The 26,966-nt window shown below is 44.1% G+C and overlaps 2 protein-coding genes across 3 annotated transcripts; both read left to right on the top strand.

Annotated features, from left to right (window-relative positions):
- Positions 1-1,057: 1,057 nt before the first annotated feature.
- Positions 1,058-4,084, top strand: LOC132387067 (zinc finger protein 850-like). Its single transcript, XM_059959426.1, has one exon. It carries the CDS (start codon positions 1,141-1,143, stop codon positions 3,202-3,204), a length of 2,064 nt encoding a protein of 687 aa, XP_059815409.1. The 5' UTR covers positions 1,058-1,140; the 3' UTR covers positions 3,205-4,084.
- A 12,025-nt stretch (positions 4,085-16,109) lies between these two features.
- Positions 16,110-26,707, top strand: LOC132387070 (zinc finger protein 235-like). 2 transcript variants are annotated; one of them, XM_059959428.1, is made up of 3 exons: positions 16,110-16,154; positions 19,533-19,603; positions 23,935-26,707. In XM_059959428.1, the coding sequence occupies exon 3, from the start codon at positions 24,341-24,343 to the stop codon at positions 25,217-25,219; it is 879 nt and encodes a 292-aa protein (XP_059815411.1). In that variant the 5' UTR covers positions 16,110-16,154; positions 19,533-19,603; positions 23,935-24,340; the 3' UTR covers positions 25,220-26,707. The 2 variants fall into 2 exon arrangements, with proteins under 2 accessions (XP_059815411.1, XP_059815410.1); XM_059959427.1 differs by lacking the exon at positions 19,533-19,603.
- The last annotated feature ends 259 nt before the right edge of the window (positions 26,708-26,966 follow it).

The raw sequence follows: 26,966 nt of genomic DNA, 5'->3' as shown, positions 1-26,966 counted from the left end.
GTGAAAGGTGAAATGTTGAGGGGAACATGAGGGGAAACTTCTTCACACAGATGGTCATCTTGGTGTGGAATGAGCAGCCAGCACAAGTGGTGCATGCGAGCTCGATTTCAACATTTAAGAGGTTTGTGTAGGTACCTGGATGGTAGGGGTGTGGGAGTGGCAGTTTAAATAGTTCAGCACAGACTAGATGGCCAAAAGGACCTGTTTCTGTGTTGTACTTTTCTACAAGAACCTGAAATATTACAAAAATTCACTCTAACCCCTTTTAACAGCTGTGCGGACCAACCAGTCATCTCAGCAGGAATTTTTTTATATGGTGTTAAAGCTGTAGCACTTTAAGTTAATAATACATAAAATAAAATCCCAGATGCACATCCACAAAGACTGTTTGTGTGAGAGTGTTTCAGTTACTGTGGGGCCAGGCACCCATGCAGCTCAGCAGGAACAGGGAATAATACCAATGGAGAGAGTCAAACTGAGCCAGGTCACAGATTGGAGACGGCAGAAATGCCCCATTTTAATAGAGACAGGAAGAGCTTCGGGGAATTGATGGTCACTCCAGATGCCAGCACTCTGCCCAGTCAGGAGTTGATTTCTCTGTCCAGCTTGGGATAAACCCCACTGTAACCGTTTGATACCAAATCAAACCTTGGTAACTCAAGTAATCTCATCTGAAATGTTGTCCTACACCCATTGATGGATTTTGTAAATCTTTTCACAGGTTAAAAACGAGAAGGAATTTGTCGCCGGGGATCTCAAACAGAAAACGCCAGTTTTGCTGTCTCTGTCTGGATATTTAAGAAGTGGAGCGAGGGATTCAGTCGATTATCCTTCCTACTCAGACTGTGGGGAGGGATTCAATTGATCATTTGACCAAATAGCAAGCCAGTCATTTTACACAGGAGAAAGGCTGTTCACCTGCTCAGACAGTGGGAATAGATTCACAAAGTTATCACAATTGAAGGTACATCAGCAAGTTCACACTGGGCAAGGCCATTGTGTGTGAGAAAGGCCATTGTTCTGTGTGTGAGAAAGGATTCAGTTGGACCTGTGGACACATCAGTCAGTTCACACCACACCTGGTAGAGTCTGGTGATCTGCTGAATTTCTGGGAAAGGATTCACTCAGTCATTTGACCTAATGGCTCACCAGCAAGTTCACACTGGGGAGAAGCCATTCACCTGTTCAGTCTGTGGGAAGGGATTCACTCAGTCATCCAACCTACGGAGTCCCCAGCGAGTTCACACTGGGGAGAGGCCGTTCACCTGTTCAGAATGTGAGAAGAGATTCACTCAGTCATCCAACCTACGGAGTCCCCAGCGAGTTCACACTGGAGAGAGGCCGTTCACCTGCTCAGTCTGTGGGAAGAGATTCACTCATTCATCCGCCCTACAGAGACATCAGCGAGCTCACACTGGGGAGAAGCCGTTCACCTGCTCAGTCTGTGCGAAGGGATTCACTCGGTCATCCAACCTACTGGTACATCAGCGAGTTCACACTGGGGAGAAGCCATTCACCTGCTCAGAATGTGGGAAAGGATTCAGTGAGTTATCCAACCTACTGGTACATCAGCGAGTTCACACTGGGGAGAAGCCATTCACCTGCTCAGTCTGTGCGAAGGGATTCACTCAGTTATCCAACCTATGGAGACATCAGCGAGTTCACACTGGGGAGAAGCCATTCACATGCTCAGAATGTGGGAAAGGATTCAGTGAGTTATCCAACCTACTGGTACATCAGCGAGTTCACTCTGGGGAGAAGCCATTCACCTGCTCAGAATGTGGGAAAGGATTCAGTGATTTATCCAGCCTACTGAGACATCAGCGAGTTCACACTGGGGAGAAGCCATTCACCTGTTCAGAATGCGGGAAAGGATTCAGTGATTTATCCACCCTACAGAGACACCAGCGAGTTCACACTGGGGAGAAGCCGTTCACCTGTTCAGAATGTGGGAAAGGATTCAGTGAGTTATCCACCCTACAGAGACATCAGCGACTTCACACTGGGGAGAAGCCATTCACCTGTTCAGAATGCGGGAAGAGATTCACTCAGTCATCCCACCTACAGAGTCATCTGCCAGTTCACACTGGGGAGAGGCCATTCACCTGCTCAGACTGTGGGAAAGGATTCACTCTGATATCCCGCCTACAGAGACATCAGCGAGTTCACACGGGGGAGAAGCCGTTCAACTGCTCAGTCTGTGGGAAGGAATTCACCCAGTCATCCGACCTACGGAGTCACCAGCGTGTTCACACTGGGGAGAAGCCATTCACCTGCTCAGTCTGTGGGAAGAGATTCACTGTGTCATCCCACCTACAGAGTCATCAGCGAATTCACACTGGGGTGAAGCCGTTCACCTGTTCAGAATGTGGGAAGGGATTCACTCAGTCATCCAACCTACGGAGTCATCAGCGAGTTCACACTGGAGAGAGGCCGTTCACCTGCTCAGAATGTGGGAAGAGATTCACTCATTCATCCGCCCTACAGAGACACCAGCGAGCTCACACTGGGGAGAAGCCATTCATCTGCTCAGAATGTGGGAAGAGATTCACTCATTCATCCGCTCTACAGAGACACCAGCGAGCTCACACTGGGGAGAAGCCATTCATCTGCTCAGAATGTGGGAAGGGATTCACTCAGTCATCCTACCTACTGAGACATGAGCGTGCTCACACCGGTGAAAAGCCGTTCAATTGCACAGAATGTGGGAAACGGTTCACTCTGTCATCCAACCTTCTGAAACACCAGCGAGTTCACACTGGGGAGAAGCCGTTCCTCTGCTCAGAATGTGGGAAGAGATTCACTCGCTCATCCGACCTGCAGACTCATCAGCGAGTTCACACTGGAGAGAAGCCATTCCCCTGCTCAGAATGTGGGAAGAGGTTCAGTCACTCACGCTCCCTGCAGAGACACCAGTCAGTTCACACTGGGGAGAAGCCGTTCATCTGCTTAGTCTGTGGGAAGAGATTCACTGAGTCATCCAGATTACTGGAACATCAGCGAGTTCACACTGGGGAGAAGCCGTTCATCTGCTTAGTCTGTGGGAAGAGATTCAATAACTCATCCAGATTGCTGGAACATCAGCGAGCTCACACTGGAGAGAGGCCATTCACCTGCTCAGAATGTGGGAAGAGATTCACTCACTCTTCCACACTACAGAGACATCAGCGAGTTCACACTGGAGAAGAGCCATTTACCTGCTGAGAATGTGGGATAGGATTCACTCAGTCATTCCAACTACTGGCACACCAGTCAGTTGTAATGAATCCCTAGGTTTTGTTTGCTGTGGACTGTCATTTTAAGAGAGAGAGATTAGGAAGTTTAATCAGTCTGACTTGCAGCTTGTTTACATCACTCACAGCTTGTTTAGTTTTAACTGAGGACACAGACACTCAGAGTGAGACGGAGATGAAGGAGGAAAAATGGAAAGATCGATACAAGGGAAATAGGTGCCAAGGGTCACTGTTTGGAATTTTCCTATGCCCGCAAGTATGGGTTAATTATCGATTCATCATACATCGAATGTGTGGTTGTCACCTCGTTTGATCCATAGGAGTGGATCTGATTTGGGGTATCATGTGAAGACCACTGATGTGTTAACCCTTGCCTGGGTGTGGTGTGGTAATTCACTTGAAGACGATACGCCTTGTGACAAGTCACTTTGGGTGATAATTATTATGTGGATTTGGAAGGATGACAGATAATATCTACAGTGACTGTTCTCTTGTTTTACCACCATGGAACCTGTGGAATTCGACATAATTGCCTTCTCTCGACATTTACCCTGGATTACATATATCTCTCTCATCACCTATTCTGTGGTTGAACTGAACTTTCATACTTTACCATCTCAAGACTCCAAGCCTTGTTCCCCCCAAGCTCAATAGTTTTGGATTTATATTTACACACATATATACACATAACACTGTTAACTTTTGTTTATCTTGCTTAAGTTACTATATTATAAGTCGATTCTAATAAAGATAGTTTTAAGATCAAAAACAGACTCCTGGTGTAGTCTCCACGAGGAAATCTGCAGATGCTTGGAAGTCAAACACACACAAAATGCTGGTGGAGCACAGCAGGCCAGGCAGCATCTATAAGGAGAAGCACTGTCAACGTTTCAGGCCGAGACCCTTTGTCAGGCAGTCTCAGGCAGTCCTGATGAAGGGTCTCGGCCTGAAACGTCGACTATGCTTCTCCTTATAGATGCAGCCTGGCCTGCTGTGTTCCACCAGTATTTTGTGTGTGTTGTTCCAGGTGTAGTCTATTGATGCTGATTCGTTTCTAAAGCTTTACGATTCATAACAAAATTGGGGCCTGCATCTGGGATATGAACAGCTATGGGGGCGTAGTCATTAATTATCGATTTCATTGGGGAAGTCCCTTTTGATATATTTGTGTGTAGAAAATCAGCAGCGGATGCTGATTGTTGTTTGGAAGCGGGAACCTCTGAGGCATTAGAGGATGGCAGACGGATTGAGTTGTTGAGTCTTGCTAGAAGGTTAAAACTTGCTATGTTGAAATTGACAATGAGGAGGGAACAGATGCAGAGGGTAATAGCTGAACATTATGTATCTGAGGGTGTGTTTAAAGTGGAGGAGTTGGACGTGTTTCCTGGAAGTAAACCTAGTGAGCTTGAGCTCCAGGACAAGTTAGAAAAATTAAAGATGGAGGCTCCGGAAAGGCAGAGGCAATTTGAGGCTAGAGAGGCAGAAAATCAGAGAGGAGGCAGAAAAACAGAAGGAGGAAGCAGAAAGACAGAGGCTATTCGAGCTGGAAAAGATACAGTGGTTTCAGCAAAGGGGTCTAGCGTTAGACTCTGGTGATAAGTTTGAGGCTAGTCAGGAAATTAAATTGGTACCTCCATTTGATCAGAAAGAGGTTGATAAATACTTACAGCATTTTGAGAAGGTTGCTTAGAATTTAAAGTGGCCAAAAGAGGGTTGGTTCTCTTACAAAGGGGGAGGCTTAGCAAGCCTATTCTGCTTTGACAGTTGATGAAGCAGCTGATTGTGACATAGTGAAACAGGCTGTGCTCAAAGCTTACGAGTTTGTCCCAGAATCATACAGGCAAAAGTTTTGAAATTTGTGGAAATCTGTGAACCGGACATATGTAATTTGCTTATGAGAAGTCTGTGTGTTTTGATCGCTGGTGCACATATATGATGATGATAAATATATGATGATTTTAATAGCTTGAAAGAGTTAGTTTTAATTGAAGAATTCAAAAGGTGTGCTCCTGACGACATAAAGACATATTTAGATGAAAAGGATACTGCCAATTTGCAGGAGTCTGATAGAATAGCAGATGAGTTTGCTTTTACTCATAAGGTTAAGATTATCCCAAATAAGAGCTTCCAAAAGAGTGCCAGAGATCACCAGGGTAAACCAGAAATTACAGCTGGGACTAGTGACAAGAGTAAGGATGAAGGGAAGCAGTTGAAAGAGAAATATTCTGGTCTTGCTCATTACTATTGTAAGAAAGCTGGTCATGTGATGGCTAATTGTTCTATCCTGAATAAGAAAAATGAAAAGAAGCCAGTCCCAAATGCCGGTGTTCAGTTTGTTGACGCACCTATAAACCCACAGGGTTCTGAACATTCTGTTGAGGCTCCGTTATGGACTGAGAACTCTGACTGAATTAAGAAGGCTTTTGATCATTTTATGTCAAATGGGTTTGTATTAGTAAAGGAAGGGTCAACCCAACTACCAAAAATTCTTCGAGTTACTGGGGATTCTCAGTCACTTATATTAGACAGCATTCTAAAGTTTGGTGATGAGACGAACACTGATGAAGTAAATCTTATTAAAGGCTTTGGGGGTAGCATGGTTTCTGTGCCATTGTACAAGGTAAATTTACTGTCAGGGTTGCTTTTGGGACCTGTTAAAATTGGATTATACTCCATTTTACCATTGGAAGATGTTAGTTTGCTGTTAAGGAATGACCTAAAATTGTTCCTGCAGCGCTGTTGACAACTAAGACAACCGCTGATGACCCACAGATGGATTTTAACATTTATCCTTCCTGCGCAGGAACTCAAAGTATGGCTAAAAGTATGCCGACGCAGACGAATCTGTGCAGCATGATTCTGATACCCATGATAGCCAAAATCGGGATTCAGGTTATGATGACTTGTCAGGGAATTTCTGCCTTCATTGTTTCAACAGGATTCAGTCGTAAGTCTGATGAGAAAGATTTATCCCTGTCTAGGAAGGAGTTTATAGCAGAACAGAACCGAGACCCTGAGATTGAAGCTTTAAAAGAAACAGCCCTCTCAGATGATGAGATTAAGAATGTGCCAGTAGGGTATTATCTCATGATGAAGTGTCAATGAGGAAGTGGAGGCCACCTGCTATACCAGCGAGTGAGGAATGGGAAATTGTTCACCAAGTTGTAGTTCCTAAAGTTATATGGCTGAAATTTTAACTTTGGCCCACAGTATGCCATTAGGTCGACATTTTGGAGTGAATAAAACTGTAAACAGTTATGTAATAATTCTACTGGCCTAATTTGAGGAAAGATGTTGTGACCTTTTGCAGAAGCTGTCGCACTTGTCAAGTTGTGGGTAAACCGAATCAGGTCACCCCAGTGGCCCCACTCTGCCCTATAACTGCATTCGGTGAACCCTTTTTAAAATTTATAGTGAGGGGAACCTTGTCCTTGTTAAAGGAACAGTGGATTGATGGGGATGTACATGTTAACTTGTTAGACTCTGTTTAGAAGTTCAAGAATAAACTACACCAAGTCTGTAGTCTAGTGAGACAAAACTTAAAGATCTCTCAAAACAAAATGAAGTGTTGGTTTGATAAGTGGGCTTCAGAAAGAAAATATCAGGTGGGAGATAAGGTGCTTGAAATAGTCTCTCAAATTAATGATCTGAATAATGCTATTAAAACACCCGACCAACGTAAACTAACACCCGTGGTACACATAAATATAATGAAGCCGTATTTTGACAAGCAGGCACCGTCTGTGAGTGTTGTTGTCAAAACATATTGAGAATGAAACAATCTACTCGTCTGAGAATTTTCACAAGCCAAACATGGTCCCAGTTAGGCTAATGAACTCGGTTGTTCCAGAAAACATTGCTAACGAGTTGGCTCATCTGCAGCCAAAGCAACAACAACAGCTGAAGGAAGTAATCCTGATGTTTAAAGATTTATTTCACGATGTTCCCAAGCAAACCACAGTCGCAGTACATGATGTAGATATTGGTCAAGCCAAACCGATTAAACAACACCCATATTGCATGAACGTCGAAAAGTGTAAATTGGCTGAGCAAGGAATTGAATATATGATGAAAATGGTATTATTAGTCCTTTGGCATCAGATTGGAGCTCACCCTGCGTTATTGTGCCTTAACCTGATGGTGGCGTTAGATTTTGCACTGATTATGGGAAGGTAAATGCAGTAACAAAAACAGAATCCTCTCCTATCCCTAGGGAGGATAATTGCATCAATAAGTCTGGAAAAGCTAAATTTCTTACAAAGATTGATCTGTTGAAAGGGTATTGGTGTGATCCATTGACGGACAGAGGTAGAGAAATTTTTGCATTTGTGACACCTTCTGGGTTGTATGAACACAATGTTTTCTCTTTTGGAAGGAAAAATGGTCCAGGATCATTCCAGAGAATGATTGTTTCTGTAATTCGAGGGTTAGAACACACAGATGCCTATATTGATGACTTAGCCACAGGGAGTGACACTTGGGAAAAGCATATCTCTGCAGTAGAGAAGCCGTTTGACAGGCTTTCTCAGGACGACCTTACAGTTAGCTAAGAGTGAATTTGGCCATGCCACTGTGACCTGTCTTGGCTATGTTGTTGGTCAAAGCAAGTTGGCTCCTGTTCGGGCAAAAGTCCAGGCAATTTCTCAACTTCCTATTCTGACTGATAAGAAGGCTCTTAGAAGGTTTCTGGGAATGGATGGATATTTTCGTAAGAACTTTGCTGCTATCGCTCTTTCTCTGACCAATCTCCTGAAGAAGCGTGAAAAGTATGTTTGGACCGAACCTTGTCGGGAGGCGTTTGATCGATTGAAAGTTATTATTTGAGGTTAGGCCAATCAATGTAGTGTTGTCAGCCAATTTCATTAGCAGGTTGGAGCTGTGGGTGGCAACACAGTGTTATGGGTGCACAGAGAGTAAAGGAGAGGGCCAAAGAGACAACACTGTGGGGTATGTGTCCTGAGGGTCAGAGAGACAGGAGATAGAGCCCACTCTTACCATCTGCCGGCGATCTGACAGGAAGTCCAGGATCCAGCTACACAAGGCAGGGTGAAGTTCTCTGAGCTCCTTGTCGATACTTCACGCCTTTGTATGGCTACTGCTCTGCCCATGACTGCAAGGAACTGCAGAGAACTTTGGAGAGCAGAGAACATCAGAGAAACAAGCCTCCATCCATGGACTCTCCCTACACTTCCCCTCCCTCAGAAAAGCAGGCCTTGTACACAAAGAACCTCATAACCTGGACATTCTTGCTGCAAACCCGCTCCCCCATCGGGGAAGAGATACAAAAGCCTTAAAGAGAACCACCCGGCTCAAGGACGGCTTCCTGTCTGCAGTTATAAGCCAAATGAATGATAAAATGGACTCGACCTCACAATGTAACTCGACGTGACCCTGCACCATATGTCTATCTGCACTGCACTTTCTCTGCAGCCATAATGTTTGTTACAGTTATTGTTTTATCGTATATCAGCTCGATGTACCGTTGTAATGTATCGATCTGTGTGGATGGTACGTCAGGGAAGATTTTCACTGTCGTTCAGTACATGATGATAATAAACAAATTCCCCATTTTAATTGTGTGCAAATATTAGACAGACTGAGCTTTTGCTCGGGAACCACAGAAGGAATCTGAACTGTTGTCTTTCTGAGGAACGCAAATAAATAGAAAAGGCGTTAATCTCTCATTACGATCTGCGGTAAGTGGGATCAGGTGACTGGTGGTGGGTCTCCCATATCAATATCAGAATCAAGTTTAATAGCACCGGCATATGTCATGAAATTCGTTCAGAAGTAGAACCTAATTTTTGACCATAGATTTTAACAATTGTGATTTAATATAAGAATATAACTATCACATTGTTAAATTATATAAATAGTACAAAATGAAAAAAAAAGATGTAATAAACTATTTTAATTGTGTGGAACTATTTGACTGACTGGGTGGTTGCTTTGGAAGTAGTGGAGTGAAGCTTAACTGAACTGCACACATTTATGAGAAGCTCAGATAATTATAAAAAGCTAAATTCTCACATGAGTGGGTCAGACACCCAGAAACATCGGCAGCACTTCAGCAGGTAAAAACAGTGGAATGAAACATGCTGAAAATATTGCCGAAAAAAAAACATATTGTCCACCACAACGAGAGGACGTGACAGATCCGGATCTCACTGCCTTGTCTGAACGGGGAAAGATGAAGCTACACGTATAGGTAGAGCAGTGACCCGCAGATGCTGCAGATCTGCAGAGAAACGTGAACAGGAACCGGGATCACATGGCCGCTTTGGTCTCTCACCCCCAGACAGATGTCCGTTTACCCACTACTCTGTGGAAAGACGCAAACGCCGCTCACATCTCCACTCACCTTAACTGTATTAGACATTTCAACCCCCAGGAAAAATATATCGTCTGTCCACTCGATCTATTCCTCTCGTAATCTTATAAACGTCCATCCAGTCTCACCCCAGCCTGCGCCGCTCTGGAGAAAACAACACAAGTTTGTCCAGCCTCTCGTTATAGCTCATGCCCTCTAATCCAGGCAGTGTCCTGGTAAACCTCTTCTGCGCCTTCTCCAAAGCCCCGACATCCTCCCGAGAATGGGGGCGACCAGAACTGTATGAAACACTCCAGATGTGGGCTAACTAGTTTTATAAAATTGTGTTACGAACTGTAACTTTTTAGAAACGAACCAGCAGCAATAGAGTTCACAGTGGAGTCTGGTTTTGATGTTAAAACCATTATCTTTAGTAGTATCGACTGATAATATAGTAACTTAACGAAATAAAGGAAAGTTAACAGTGTTATGTGCATATATGTGTAAATATAACTCCCAGACTATCGAGCGTGAGGGAACAATGCTCAGAGTCTTGAGATGGTAAAGTAGGAAAGTTCAGTAATCCACGGAATAAATGATGGGAAAGAGATATTTGTAATCCAAGGTGAAACGTAGAGAAAAGGCCGTTACTTCAAAACAACCACCGTCGAAGTTCTTATCCGCTGAATCCGTCCACAGACGAGTTATCAGCGAAAGTGACCTGTCACAGGAATACCGTCTTCCAGGGGTTACCACACATCATTCCCAGGCAAGGGTTAACACAAGGTATTCCACAATCCACTCCTATGGATTATACGAAGTGACAGCCACACACATTCGTTGTGTTTCCTTGTACCGATGATTAACCCACTCTTGTGGGCATAAGAGAGTTCCAAGCATCTGCTGCGACTAACTGAAGCGATCAGCTTTTCTTCTCTCTCTCTCTCTCTCTCTCTCTCTCTCTCTCCCTCCCTCTTCCCCTCTTCCCTCTTCCCTCTCTCTCTCCCTCTCTCCCTCTCTCCCCCTCTCCCTCTCCCCCTCTCCCCTCTCTCTCTCTCTCTCTCTCTCTCTCTCTCTCTCTCTCTCTCTCTCTCTCTCTCTCTCTCTCTCTCTCTCTCTCTCTCTCTCTCTCTCTCTCTCTCTCTCATGGTGCAGTCCACGGTCAGCGCTGTCAGCCTGACTGACGTCATAGTCCCGCCTCCTCACGCCGGCGCTCTTAAAGAAACAGTCACAGTACGACCGCAGGCTCGTAACAGGCGCAACACAACTTCCCGACTTTTGAACTCAATGCTTCAACTAATAAGGACAACCATGTCATTTGCCTTCTTAACCACCGGATCAATCTGTGCAGTCTCTTTCAGGGAGCGATGCACTTGGAGTCTAAGATCCCTCTGATCATCGACACTGTTCAGGGTTTTGCATTTAACAGTGTACAGTCTCATACATTCGACCTACCGAGCTGCCAAGATGATCATCACGAATCAAATCTCACTGAGATTTCTCAGGTCCTGTTGAATTTATTGCCAAGTGCTCAAGTACGGGAAGGTACAGGGACAGAGAAACACTGACTTGTGGTAGCATCACAGGCAAGTACATTCAGATAACACACGGAACACAAATTATACGATTCTCTTATACGATTCAATTATACGATTATACGATCATCGACAATGTTCAGTGTTTTGTGTTTAACAGTGTACTGTCGCATACATTAGCGAGTTGCCAAGATGATCATCACGAATCAAATCTCACTGAGATTTCTCAGGTCCTGTTGAATTTATTGCCAATTGCACAAGTACGGGAAGGTACAGGGACAGAGAAACACTGACTTGTGGCAGCATCACAGACAAGTACATTCAGTTAACACACGGAACACAAATTATACAATTCTCTGTCAGTAACAATCTGTAAATATGATTTATGTCATTAGCAATGTATAAAATACATTGTGTCATGATCAATATTAAAATGTGCATTTTGTGTCAATAACAGACTTGGAAATGTTGAATTTGGTTCCTGTCTCCATTCCTCCTGTAATCCACAACCAGCTCCTGTGTTTTTGTCACAATGAGGGAGAGGTTGTTTTCTTGACACCACTGTGTCGGGGTGATGATTTCTTCTCTGTCGGCTGCCTCGTTATTATTTCGGATTCGGTCGATCAATGTAGTGCCGTCAGCAAATCTACTTAGCAGATTGGGACCCGCCACTGCAGCCCCACAGTGCACTATGTACTGATTGCAAAGCTACGAAATTGCATGTGAATAGCCTCCCCTCCCCCAACACTCTTTCTGCCTCACCAGCAGACTGGGGCATCTCACATCTCGCTGCCTCCGCCAGGATATTAAACTGTGAACAACTGTGGTCAGGGACTGCTCTCTGGGGTACTCCAAACGCTATCTCCTTCCAGTCTGAAAATGACCCACTCATCCAGACACACACCACCGGCAGTTTATCGATCTCCAACGAAAAAGCCTAATCACCTACTCCTGAGGGTCAATACCATTGCTGACTCTGAGTTTACCACCGTCAAATGCCGGGAGGGACATTGTGCTGTCTTTACGACAGTTTTTTAGTTTATAATATTTTCGCTTAGTAATTCATTCAATAGTATTTTCTAGTTAGAATTAGAAGTGTTTAAAGTGTATTCATTGCATGTAAAATACATCGGCATGCGATGACGTCACATCCGGTTTCGCCGCGTCTTGTGGGAAAATACCGGTTTGAAATTAGCGCGAGGGTGGGGGCTCACCACGAGGCTCACCTGAGCAGAAGTTGTTTGCAGGCATGAGAAATCACAGTGAGAGCAATGCTGTAAGTTAATAGATAATCGATATATTGAACTAAGATGTTAATGCCGATCCTGTTAGAAGTAACGACGGTAGATAATGTTTATGCTTTCGTTAGTTAAAGAGTCGCGGATAGTTTGCATGGAAGTGTATTTAAAGTAGTCAATGGAGCAGGTAAACTCTCCCTGTATACTGCACCTTAGTGTAATGTAGTTATAGTCACCTTTGCAAGTATTTACACTTGAAATGAGATATTAAGGAAGGAACAAATACTGTATCAATCTTGTATTGTTTTATCAACAGTTTTCACCATATGTTAATGTGAAGAGTGAACAGTAAATGGTTAATCTTACTGCGATCTGGTTCTTATTAACTGGTTTATCTCGACGTTAAATTCGGCGTTATCAGTGACACGCGAAGGAGAACGTTACAGACATAATAATCAGAAAGTCTCCAGTCGTAGCCGTGTAAATAAAATGTGATCTCAGTGGGTGTGTGGCGCATGCTCAGAATGCGAAGGAGACAGACAAACTGAGCCAAGTCACAGACTGATGAAGGGGAATGATCCATTTTGATACAGAGAGGGAAGCAGAGAGTTTGATGTTGTGTCTGATGCCAGAACTGTCGCCAGTTAGAAGTCTTGTTCCTCCAACTTGTTTTGAACCGTGAGAATGTTTTTATTTATACGAAGGCACCATGGACGCTAAAGTTATTTGAGTTGAAATGTTGTCCTTCACCCACTGACGTGCTTTGTAAACTTTTAACAGTGTAGAAAAGGCAAAGGATTTGTGTATAGGAATTTCAAACACAACAACACGTTAGTTCCGCTGTATCTGTCAGTTCACCAGCGCTTGAATGCCGCCGATCCTTGAATGTGGAGACGGAGATGCTGGAGAAGACAGCGCCCCACTCGCTACAAGGAGAGCCCGAACACGTGACCATGTCCGTGATCTGATTGGATACATCGCCATGACGTTCCGAGCACTGTGCCGTCATTCACCGGCTCTCATTTTGGAAGGGATTCAGTTGGCCATCACAGATACACCAATAGCTTCGCACTGGGAAGCGGCCGTTCACCTGCTCCGTGTGTGCGAAGAGACTCATTCAGTTAACCCACCTTGTGATGCTCCGGTGAGTTCACAATAAATAGAGGCCACATTTCTGTCCGGAGTGAGCAAAGAGTTTTACTCAATCATCCCAGCTGCTGCAACACCAACAACTTCACATCAGGGAGGAAGTTCAAATCAGCTCCGTGTTAAATGTTTAACCATCACGGTGACTGAAGGCAGCTGCAGGTTCATGAGGGACTGTTACTGTCAGATTCTGCAGTTCTTGCGGCTGCTCATGTACCCAGGACTGAACCCTTGTCCCTGAGTATTGGAGGAGTCTGTTCTGCTGATGTTAGCCTTAAACTAGACTGGCTTTTAATATTGTGGATCTGTGAAAGGTAAATCAGTTCTGTATCAAATCCCGCGTCTCAGGTACTTACTGTCTCCCCCACACTCACACTGTATACTAGGAAGGCCACTCGGCCCATCTGGTCCCTGCCCAAGTTTCATTTCCATATCAGTATATGCCGTTTCGCTTTCACTCTCCCTGAGATTACAGGTTGCAACTAGTCACCACTCTGTGGGATAGGAGATTTCCCTTGAATTTCATAAAATCACAGAAATCTATAACATATTACCGATGCTTTGGCCCAGAATGTTGTGCCGACCATGTAATTTACTCCAGAAACAGCCTAGAATTACCCTACCGCATAGCCACCTATTTTCCTAAGCTCCATGTACCTATCTAAGAGTCTCTTAAAAGATCCTATTGTATCCGCCTCTACCACCGTCGCTGGCAGTGCATTCCACACACACACCACTCTGCTTAAAAAAAATTAGCTCTGACATCTCCTCTGTACCTACTTCCAAGCAGCTTAAATCTATGCCCCCTCGTGTTAGCTGTTTCAGACTGGGAAAAAGCCTCTGGCTATCCACACGACCAATGCCTCTCATCATCTTATACACCAGCATGAATACCCTACATGATTGTCTCTGGGCTGAACAAGACGATGAGCTCACTGTGGTTGTGACGTTGTTTAGGGCTCCGGAAGAAGTTGGTTAAACTCCTTCTTCCCCGCTCTTTTCAACGTTTTGGGTCATTTTCACAAATTTTAAAGGACTATGCCTCAGACAGCTTGGTTGTTGCAATTGTTACGTACCAGCAGCAATAGATCACTAATGGAGTCTGGTTTCGATGTGAAAACCACTATCTTTATTAGTATCTACTCCAAATATAAAAGATTAAACGAAACGAACAGAAGTTAACAGTGTAATGCGTATATATAGCTCCCAAACTATCAAGCTTGGGAAACAATGCTTAATGTCTCCAGATGGTAACGTGGAAAAGTTTAGTAATCCACAGAATAAGTGAGTGAGGGGAGAGATTTGTAAATCCACACGATCATGTAGAGAGAAAGCAATTACGAAGAATTCCACACACATTCCACGCTGGGTAAACAAAATAACAGTCGCCAATTATCTTATCCGTCGATTAGTTCCGAAATCCACTTAGAAATATCACCAGCTGACAGTGACAGGAATATCGTTTCCAGGTGGTTACCACAGAACACTCGGATTCCAGGTAGGGGCCCACAAAAGTGATACCACAGGATACTCCAGCAAATCCACACATATGGATGATACGAAGTGACAGTCACACATCCGTTGTGCACTGCGTGCCGATGATCAACCCGATCTTCTGGGCGTGGAAGAGCTCCAACCTTAGAAGTGGCAAGCTGAAGGTCCAACAGCTCGTGCCTGTGTGTGTGTGTCTGTCTCTCCTCTCTCTCTCTCTCTCTCTCTCTCTCTCTCTCTCTCTCTCTCTCTCTCTCTCTCTCTCTCTCTCTCTCTCTCTCTCTCTCTCTCTCTCTCTCTCTCTCTCTCTCTCTCTCTCTCTCTCTCTCTCTCTCTCTCTCTCTCTCTCTCTCTCTCTCTCTCTCTCTCTCTCTCTCTCTCTCTCTCTCTCTCAGGCTGCCGCAGTGTGTGACTGACGTCACAGTCCCGCCTCACTCAGGCACTTAAAGCGACATTCACAGTGAACGAATCTGCGGTCTCGCAACACAATGCTCCACTAAATTCTGACAGCAGACTAGCGAGTGAAACTTCGAGTCAGAAACCAAAGTGTTGCCAGCCTGAGTCGGGGCTTTGGGGCTCCAGAGAGAGATGGGGTCTAGAGTTTAAGAGGAGGAGGAATCAAACCAGCAGGATTTGGCTACAAAAGAAAGATCAGAAACATTTGGAAACTGGTTGACCTAAAGAAATGTGGTTAATTTCTGCAAAACTCTGGTGGAAATCAACAGATCTGGAAGCAAATGTGGAGAGGAATAAATGGACAACGTTTAGGCCGCGCCGCTTCTGCACGCTTAGGCTGTGTGCTACGCTGCTTAGTTGCTGCTTGAACTACAGAGTTCCTCCAGCATTGTGTGTGTGTGCGTCGCTGTATTCCCAGCAACTGCAGAATCTCCTGTGTTTTATAACTGCATTTTACTTTGGCATATGATACACGTTGATATTGAGTATATTGTTTATGGGAGCCGCTTTCTGCGTTAAAACAGCTGCAGAATTTTCTATACACACACGAAAAAAATGAGGTATGTATATTGAAACAGTACCTGCAGAAATCTTTAATGGCAGGATGATTAACCATAAGGCAGTGCATTTAAAATTTCGCTTACTCTGAAGCACCGAACAAATGCGCAAGCGTCAGGGTTGACGACGTCCCCAAGTATCACGCATGCGCACAGTGCACAGAAGGCCTTGCAAATACCGGGTGCAGGTAAGAGCGATCCTCTACGTTTTTAAATAAACAGCGACTGAGGGACGATTCCTGTGAAATCCGGACACCCTCACCCGCAATCCCGGGACAGTCCTGCTCAATCTCCTCTCTCTCAGCCCCACGATCCGTACACGGGCCCCGGGGAGCTTCCGGCTGATGAGGGAATGGGAACCGATGGATCTCTCAGACAGAGCTGATCTCCAGCTATATAAATGCAAGGATCAGGAACTCGGAGAAAGGGAACAAAATCTTTTACATCACCAGTTGAGAAAATCACCTTTGTTCTTTCCTCAATCACAAACAAGAGAACATCTGCAGATGCTGGATTGCATCTGGATTGCTGGCAACACAAATTGCTGGATGAACTCAGCTTTAGTACACTTTTCCATAGATGCTGCCCGGCCTGCTGAATTCCTCCAGCATTTTGTGTGTGTTCTTGTTCTGGACTTTTCTACCGGTGAGAATATGTTTTGTCCCATTCTCTTTGGGTACATAATGATATCAAACACCTTTGTCCTGGGCAACAAGTAACTTTCACATCACAAATGAGACAGACTACTGCCCTTCCCTTCATATTCATTGGCTTTACCATCACTGTAAGTCACTTGGGGGAGACTTCAGGGAAAATATTTATGTAGAATACAGAAACTGGTGATACCTGTGTGCATTGTTGGTGATGAAAAATTGCTGGAGAATTTGCAAGGTGGAAGAAGTGGAGTTATATTTGGAAATCTGACTTTTTAAACATAATTTAGCAAGCAAACCCCATATGGACAGTATGCAAAAGCTTTGTTGAGAAAATCCTTCATTTCCGGTTACAAGCCTGCTACATAGGTTGTGTGAGAGTGCAGATGAACTGGACTGAACCCAGAGGAGATCAAAGTTCCTATTGACAGTGATTTGCTAGCTCATAAGATGAACACCTCTCTGTATAATACTCACTGTGCACATATTGTCACTGGCAACAAAATGCACAGTACAAGATTTATGTGCACACTGGTTATTCCAAATTAGAGGAGATATTAGAGGGAAGGAGGGGAGACATCCGGTGTCCCTGATGCCTTCACAGACAAGATGTGCATCCAGCTGCAGCTTGTAACCCTGCACTTTAAGGTGTTGGAACTTGAGGTAGATGAATTCCACATCATCCGGCAGTTGGATGTGGTGATGGATGTGACATGAAGTGAGGTGAGTTGCACCTAAGGTGCAGGGCACAGGAAACTGTGTGAGGGTCAGGAAGGGGAATGCGGTTAAATGGTCATCATTGAATAATCTTGTGGCCATCCCCCACAACAACAGGTAGACCACTTTAGAAAGTGTTATGGGGAGAATTAACTGGCAGAGGAAAATCAAAGGGGTGATAGGGGATTCGTTAGTTAGGGGGACAGAACAAAAGGCGACTAATATCTTAGGCTTGCTAGATGTAGCGTCGTGTGGGGGGGGGGGGCGATATGATTAAAATAAGTTGTAGGGGGAATGAGAGCCAGAATGACAGAACAGATAGTGGAGAGGGTGAATCGAATTGAATTGACTTTATTACATAAATACTTCATAAACATGAGAGGGAGAAAACTACATTACATCTCCTTCTAAATCTGCAATGTGTAATTTATAGTAATTTATAACAGATAGTTTGTACATAGGACAGTCAATATAACATCGAAATGCAATTGTATCTGCATAAATTAATCAGTTTGATGACCTGGTGGAAGATGACATCCCAGGGCCTGTTGGTCCTTTTGCTGTGATACCGTTTCCTGGATGGTAGCAGCACGAACAGTTTGTGGTTGTGGTGAATTTGGCTCCCAATATCCTTTGGGCCCTTTTTACACACGTGTCTGTGTAAATGTATTGAATGGCAGAAAATTCAGAACTACGGATGCGCTGGGCTGTCCACACCACTCTCTGCAGGTTCCTGTGATTAAGGGAAGTACAGTTCCCATACCAGGCAGTGATGCAGCCAGTCAGGGTGCTCTCAATTGTTTCCCTGTAGAAAATTCCTAGGATTTCGCCCCATCCCGAACTTCTTCAGCCATCTGAAGTGGAAGAGGTGCTGCTGTGCTCTTTTCACAACACAGCCGGTAGGTACAGACAATCTGAGAGGCCTGCTGACGTTTATGCCGACGAAATTAAAGCTGTTCACCTTCTCAACCCCAGATCCAATGAAGTCAGTATCAACCGCAGATCCAATGATATCAGCCTGTCTCCATTCCTCCTGTCATCCACAATCAGCTCCTTTGTTTTGGTGACAGTGCGGGAGAGTTTGTTTTCTTGACACCAGTCAGAATAATTGCTGGCAGAGTCAGCAATGAAATGGTTGAGCATGGTGCGATGAATGTGCTGAGCTGTGTATGTCACAATGCAAGAAGCCTCGTAAGAAAGCCAGATGAGCTCAGGACAGGGGATTGTGATATTGTAGCCATTATTGGGACTTGTTTACACCCAACAGTCTGAGGAATTTAGAGGAACAAATTTGTAGAGAGATCACAGACCATGCCAAGGAACAAAGGATAATTCAGTAAGTGATTTTAACTTTCCATATATTGACTGGGACTCCCATACTGTAAAAGGACTAGATGGAGTAAAGTTTGTCAAATGTGCCCTTAGTACGTAGAATTCCCGACGGAGAAGTGTGCAATAAGCTGTTAGGAAATGATCCAGGGCTGCTGACAGAATTTAGTAAACATCATACCATGAGATTCAAAGTAAAGATGGAAAAAGAGAGGTCTGGACCACGGGTTGAGATTCTAAATTGGAGAACAGTCAATTTTGATGGTATCAGAAAGGATCTGACAAGTGTGGTTTGGGACAGGCTGTTTCCTGGCAACGGAGTATTTGTAAGTGGGAGGCCTTCAGAAGTGAAATTTTGAGGATATAGAGCTTGCATGTGCCTGCCAAAGTAAAAGTTGAAAGGTGACTGGTCCAGGGAACCTTGATTTTCAAGAGAAATTGAAGCCCCGGATATTTTGTTCCTCTAAAAGCCTCAGAATGTTGGGTGCTACTGAGATCCATTAATGACTACAAATCACAATTCCACACACTGAGCTCATCTGACTTTTTTGTTGTCATCTTCTGTTAGGTTCTAAAAGCTTCCGAATAGTTTTTGCTCTTTTGTTTGCCCTCTGTTTGACTTTTATGTTGGCTCTGGCTTCTCATTCCAGCCACTGTTGTGTCCTCAATGTTTTCACTTCTTTGGGATATATTGATCACTCAGCTCTTGCTTGCATTTACCCTATCTATACTCTCATGGTATTCTATACTTCTAACAAGTCGTCCGTCCAATATATAATTTCTTTGTGTATGTTTGGAGCCTTTTTTAGGTGCATATGATGATGAGGGGCATTGATCGTGTGGATAACCAGAGGTTTTTTTTCCCAGGGCTGAAATGGTTAACACGAGGGGGCATAATTTTAAGGTGCTTGGAAATAGATACCGAGGCAATGTCAAGGGTAAGGTTTTTTTTTACACAGATAGTGGTCGGTGCGTGGAATGTATGCCAGCAGTGGTTGACAAAGCAGATACAATGGGGTCTTTTAACAACATAGAAAACAACATAGAAAAATAGAGGGCTGTGCACTAGGGAAATTCTAGGCAGTTTCTAGTGTAGGTTAAATGGTCGGCACAGGACTGTGGGCCAAAGAGCCTGTAATGTGCTTTAGATATCTCTGTTCTATGTGAAGGAGCAAAGCAACTTTGGTTATTCGCCGATCCTCTATTACCACCCCCGTCACTAAAGATGACTTAATTATCTCTGCTGGGGCCCCTACAATTTCTGCTCTTGCCTCCCACAGGGTCTGAGGGAGCTCCTGGCCATACCCTGGAGATTTATCCACCCTAATCTGCCTCAGGTTGGGAAACACCTCCTCTACTTTAGTGTGTACAGGGTCCACAATGTTAATGCTGCTTTTCCACACTTCCATTGACTTTGTATCCCATTTGCTGAGTAAACAGAGATGAAAGAAAATGAGGATCTCCCTCTCTGCTTTGTTTCCACACATGGATTGCCACGCTGGTCTTCCAGAGGACCAACTTTCTCCCTTGCAATACTTTTGCTCTTAATCTATCAGTAGAATCCCTTAGGATTATCCTTCATCTTTTCTGTGAGGGCAACCTCAGAATCAGAATCGGACTTTAATCGCCAAGTACCTGTACACACACAAGGAATTTACTTCCAGCAGATGTTGTCTCTCTGCTCATAACAATAATAATGATAAATATAAATGAAAATATAGATTATACATACAGGTAGTGCAATCCAAGTAATAGTTAGCCGACAGTTAACTGGCAGTCAACTGTTCAGCAAAGTGACCGCAGTAAGGAAAAAACTTCTCCAGTGCTTATTAGTCTTAGTCCGGAGGGATCTGAGGTGCCTTCCAGACGGAAGCAGTTCAAACAGTCCGTGCGCAGGATGGAAGGAGTCCTTTATGATGTTCCCCACCCTCTTCTTCAACCTGGAAGAGTACAGGTCCACAAGAGAGGGCAGGGAGGCTCCAATGATGCGCTCGGCATCTTCTTTTAGCCATCCTGATTTATTTCTTATAGCACAGAACACTAGAGGGGAATTCAAGGCAGATTCTAGAGAAAGTTACATGGCTGTCACAACATCTTAGGCTGAATGGCCTGGAATATGCTGTAGATTTCTATGTTGAACAACCAATTAACTTCTCTTCTTTAACCTGTGCAGGGTCCATGATTTTAATGCGGCTTTTCCACACTCCCATAGAATCTTTGTCCATCTCCTGAGTAATTAGAGATGAAAAATTATTTAAGATCTCCCCCATCTGCTTTGGTTCCACACGTGGATTGCCATTCCGGTCTTCCAGAGGACCAACTTTGTGCCTTGCAATCCTTTTGCTCTTAATCTATCACTAGAATCCCTGAGGATTATCCTTCACCTTTTCTGTGATGGCAACCTCATACCATCTTTTAGCCATCCTGAATTATCTCTTATGTGTTCTCTTGCATTTCTTATACTCCATAAGAAACTGCCTGTCGATCCCTGTTATGCAACTCCATTTTGTGCTTCACCAGGGTCTCAATATCTCTTGCAAACCAAAGTTCCCTACATTTTCTATCTTTACCTTTTATTCTGACAAGGAGATACCCGCTTTGTACTTTCAAAATTTCGCTTTGAAGGCCTCCCATTTACCAAGCACACCTTTGCCATAAAGCAGCCTGTCCCAGTCCACAGTTGCCAGATCCTAGTGTTGATTCTAGGTGTTGATCCATGTCCTGAACACATCCACCTTTCCTACGCTGCTCTTTGTATTGAAATATACAGGACTCAGCATATTCACTGCACCACACTCAACTTTTTCTTTCCTGACTTTGAGGACTGTACAACATCTGTCTCCACAAACTCTTTCCACTATCTGTTCTTTTATTCAGGCTCCCATTCCCCCTGCAACTTTGGTTTAACCATCCTTACCCCCACCTCCCAGCATGCAGCTCTATCACCCCTTTGGCTTTCTGCTCCCAGATCGATAAAAAGGAGGTGCACACCAGGTACAGGCAGATAGGAACAAATGGAGTACTTATGAAATACAGGAAATTCAAGTGAACACTTATGAAAGAAATAAAAGAAGGCATGACGTTGCCCCAGCAGACAAGGTGAAGGAGAATCCTCAGGGATTCTGCAGATATGTTAGTAGCAAAAAGATTGCAAGGGAAAAAAATTAATCCTCTGCAGGATCAGAATGATAATCCATATGAGGAGACAAAATCGATGTGGGAGATTTATTTTGCATCCGTATTGACTCAGGAGATGGACACAGATTCTGTAGAACTGAGGCAAAGCAGCATCAACTTCATGGACCCTGTACAGATTACAGAGGTGGAGGGGTTTGCTGCCTTCAGGTAAATTAGTGTGGATCAATCCCAGGGCCTGATAAGTTGTTCCCTAGGATCCTGCGGAGGACAAGAGCTAAAACTGTCCGGGCACAAGCACAGATATTTAAATAATCTTAAGTGGCAGGTGAGGTACTGGAGGATCGGAGGACAGCCGATATTGTTCTGCTGTTCAAGGAAGGCTCTAAAAATAAACTGAGAAATTGCACATTGGTGAGCTTGACATCAGTAGTGGGAAAGGTCTTGGAATGTTATGTGCAGGAACCTGATATATAAGTATTTGGATCGATGTGGACTGATTAAGGATAGACAGCATGGTTTTGTGTATGGTAGGTCATGTCTAACCAATCTTACAGAGTCTCTCGAGGAAGTTATCAGGAAAGTGGATGAAGAGAAGGCAGTGGATGTTGTCTAAATGGACTTTAGCAGGGCACTTGACAAAGTCTCATATGGGAGTTTGGTCAAGAAGGTTCAGTCACTTAGCGTTCAAGATGAGATAGTAAATTGAATGAGACACCGTCTTTGGGAGAAGTCAGAGTGTGATAGCAGATGGATGCCTCTCTGACTGGAACCTGTGACTAGTGGTTGCCACAGGGATCAGTGCTGGATCTGTTGTTGTTTCTCATCTATAACGGTAATCTGGATGATAGTGTGGTTAACTGGATCATCAGATTTGTGGATGACACCAAGATTTGTGGTGTAGTGGACAGTGAGGAAGACTATCATGGCTTGCAGTGCGAACTGAATCAGCTGGGAAAATGGTTTGAGAAATGGAAAATGGAATTTAATGCAGACCAGTGTGAGGTGTTGCACTTTGGTATGACCTGCCAAGGGAGGTCTTTCACAGTGACTGGTCGGGCATGGAGGAGTGTTGTAGAAGAAAGGGACCTGGGAATACAAGTCCTTAATTCACTGAAATTGGTATCACAGTTAGATAGAGACGGAAAAAAAGATTTCAGCCCAATGGACTTCATGAACCAAAGTACTGACAAAAATAGATGGATTTCATGTTCACTTGTAGAAGACGTTGGTGAGGCCTAATTTAGAGTATTGTGTGCAGTTTTGGTCACCTGAATACAGGAAAGATGTAAAAGAAGTTCAGAGATTTCAGAGAAAATACACAAGGATGTTGCCAGGTCTGGAGGACGTTATAAGGAAAGATTGAACAGGTCCGGACTTTATTCCTTGGAATGTAGAAGATTGAGGGGAGATTTGATTGTGATAGAGGGGCATAGATAGTGTAAATGCAAGCTGGCTTTCTCCACTGAGATTGGGTGGGACGACAACTGGAGGCCAAGGGTTAAGGGTGAAAGGTGAAACGTTAAGGGAAACATGCGGGGAAACTGCTTCACACAGACAGTCATCCGGGTGTGGAATGAGCAGCCAGCACAAGTGGTGCATGCGAGCTCGATTTCAACATTTAATAGGTTTGTGTAGGTACCTGGATGGTAAGGGTATGGGATTGGGCAATTTAAATAATTCAACATAAACTAGATGGCCCAAAGGGCCTGTTTCTGTGTTGTAACTTTTTATGACTGTGACAAGAACCTGAAATAATACAAAAATTCACTCTAAATCCTTTTAACAGACGTGCGGACATCTCAGCAGGAATTTTTTATATGGTGTTAAAACTGTGGCACTTTAAGTTAATAATACATAAAAGAAAATCCCAGTTGCACGAGGGAATAATACCAATGGAGAGAGTCAGAAATGGCAGAAATGCCCCATTCTTATAGAGACAGGAAGAGCATCAGAGAATTGATGGTCATTCCAGATACCAGCACTCTGCCCAGTCAGGAGATGATTTCTCTGTCCAACTTGTGTTTAACCTCACTGTAACAGTGTGATACCAGGTCAAACCTTGGTAACTCAAGTAATTTCAACTGAAATATTGTCCTAAACCCATTGATGGATTTTGCAAATCTTTTTACAGGTTAAAAACGAGAAGGAATTTGTCACTGGGAATCTCAAAAACGACACGCCAGTTTTGCTGTCACTGTCTAGATATTTAAGAAGTGGAGCAAGGGATTCACTCGGTCATCCTTCCTGCTCAGACCGTGGAATGGATTCACTCGGTCAATTGACCAACCGGCACACCCGTCATTTTACACAAGAGAAAGGCCATTCACCTTCTCAGACTGTGGGAATGGATTCAGTCGGTCATCTTAACTGAAGGTACATCAGCAAGTTCACACTGGGCAAGGCCACTCACCTGTTCTGTGTGTGAGAAGTGGTTCACTCAGTTTTCCCACCTGTGGGCACTCCAGTCATTTCACACCAGGCAGAGGCTGGTCATCTGCTGAATTTCTGGGAAAGGATTCACTCAGTCATCTGACGTAATGGCTCACCAGCGAGTTCACACCAGGGAGCGGCCGTACAACTGCTCAGTCTGTGGGAAGAGATTCACTCACTTATGCAACCTACAGAATCATCAGCCAGTTCACACTGGGGAGAAGCCGTTCACCTGCTCAGACTGTGGGAAGAGCTTCACTCACTTATGCAACCTACAGAATCATCAGCCAGTTCACACTGGGGAGAAGCCATTCACCTGCTCAGAATGTGGGAAGGGGTTCAGTCAGTCATCCCAACTACAGAGTCATCTGCGATTTCACACTGGGGACAGGCCGTTCACCTGCTCAGAATGTGGGAAGGGATTCAGTCAGTCATCCCACCTGCAGAGACATCAGCGAGGTCACACTGGGGACAAGCCGTTCACCTGCGCAGTCTGTGGGAAGGGATTCAGTGATTCATCCCACCTGCAGAGACATCAGCGAGTTCACACTGGGGAGAAGCCATTCACCTGCTCAGACTGTGGGAAGAGATTCACTCAATCTTCCACCCTACAGGCACACCAGCGAGTACACACTGGTGAGAAGCCGTTCACTTGCTCAGTCTGTGGGAAACGATTCACTCTGTCATCTACCCTACTGGTACATCAGCGAGTTCACACTGGGGAGAAGCCGTTCACTTGCTCAGTCTGTGGGAAACGATTCACTCTATCATTCCAACTACTGAAGCACCAGCGAGTTCACACAGGGGAAAGGCCGTTTGCCTGCTCAAAATGTGGGAAGAGATTCGCTGGATCATCCAACCTACAGAGACACCAGCGAGTTCACACTGGGGAGAAGCCGTTCACTTGCTCAGTCTGTGGAAAGGGATTCACTCAATCGTCCCAACTACTGGCACACCAGTCAGTTCACAATGGGGAATGGCCATAGTTATCCCAAATCCTCGGGTTTCGTTTGCTTTGGACTGTCATTTTAAGAGAGAGAGAGAGATTAAGAAGGCGAATCAGTCTGGCTTGCAGCTTGTTTACATCGCTCACGGCTTGTTTTGTTTTAACCAAGGACACGGACACTCAGAGTCATTCGGAGACGAAGGAGGCAAAATGGAAGGATCGAAACAAGGGAACCAGTGGCCAAGGGTCACTGTTTGGAATTTCCCTATGCCCACAAGGGTGGGTTAATTATCGATTCAGCGTACATGAAATGTGTGGTTGTTACCTTGTTTGATCCATAGGAGTGGATCTGATTTGGGGTACCCTGTGAAGACTGCTGATGTGTTAACCCTTGCCTGGGTGTGGTGTGGTTATTCACTTGAAGCAGATACCCCTTCTGACAAGTCACCTTCGGTGATAAATTATACGTGGGTTTGGAACGACGACAAATAAAATTTACAGCGACTGTTCTCTCGTTTTACAGCCATGGAACCTGTGGAATTCGACATAATTGCATTCTCTCAACATTTACCATGGATTACAAATATCTCTCTCATCACCTATTCTGTGGTTGAACTGAACTTTCATACTTTGCCATCTCAAGATTCCAAGCCTTGTTTCCCCCGAGCTCAATAGTTTGGGAGTTTTATTTACACACATATATACACAAAACACTGTTAACTTTTGTTTATCTTGCTTATGTTACTATATTACAAGTAGATCCTAATAAAGATAGTTTTAACATCAAAAACAGACTCCAGGTATAGTCTATTGCTGCTGGTTCATTTCTAAAACGTTATGATTCGTAACAAAATTGGGGCCTGCATCCAGTATATGAACAGATTTGGGGGTGTATTCATTAATTATCAATTTCATCCCTTTTAATTTATTTGTGTGTGGAAAATCAGCAGCAATGGATGCTGACCAACCTCTGAGGCATTAGAGGACGCCAGAAGGATTGAGTTGTTGAGCCTTGCTAGAAGGTTAAAACTTGCTAAGGTGAAATTGACAATGAGGAGGGCACAGATGCAGAGGATAACAGCTGAACATTATGTATCTGCGGGTGTGTTTAAAGTGGAGGAGTTGGAGGTGTTTCCTGAAAGTAAACCTCGTGAGCTTGAGCTCCAGTACAAGTGAGAAAAATTAAACTGGCTGCGGAAAGGCAGAGGCAGTTTGAGGCTAGAGAGGCAGAAAAACAGAGAAGAGGCAGAAAAATAGAAGGAGGAAACAGAAAGACAGAGGCTGTTCGAGCTGCAAAAGATAAAGAGGTTGCAGCAAAGGAGTCTAGTGTTAGTCTCTGGTGATAAATTTGACGAGAGTTGGGAAGTTAAATTGGTCTCTCCATTTGATGAGGCAGAGATTGATAAATACTTTCAGCATTTTGAGAAGATTGCTCAGAGTTTAAAGTTGGTTGGCCTCTTCTCATAAAAAGTGTAATTAAGGGGAAGTCTCAGGAAGCTATTCTGCTTTGACAATTGATGAGGCAGCTGATTATGACCTAGTGAAACAGGCTATGCTCAAAGCTTATGAGTTGGTCCCAGAATCATACAGGCAAACGTTTAGAAATTTGAGGAAATCTGTGAACCAGACTTATATGGAATTTGCTTATGAGAAGTTTGTGTGTGTGACCGCTGGTGCACATGTAAAAATGTGAATGATGATTTAACAGCTTGAAAGAATTGGTTTTAATTGCAGAATTCAAAAGGTGCGTCCCTGATGACATAAAGACGTATGCCTGTGTTCTGTAT

The sequence above is a fragment of the Hypanus sabinus genome, unplaced genomic scaffold, assembly GCF_030144855.1.
Source record: "Hypanus sabinus isolate sHypSab1 unplaced genomic scaffold, sHypSab1.hap1 scaffold_1500, whole genome shotgun sequence".
NCBI classification, from domain to species: domain Eukaryota; kingdom Metazoa; phylum Chordata; class Chondrichthyes; order Myliobatiformes; family Dasyatidae; genus Hypanus; species Hypanus sabinus.
Note: the sequence above shows the minus strand (reverse complement) of the source record. Positions and strands in the feature narration are given on the sequence as shown.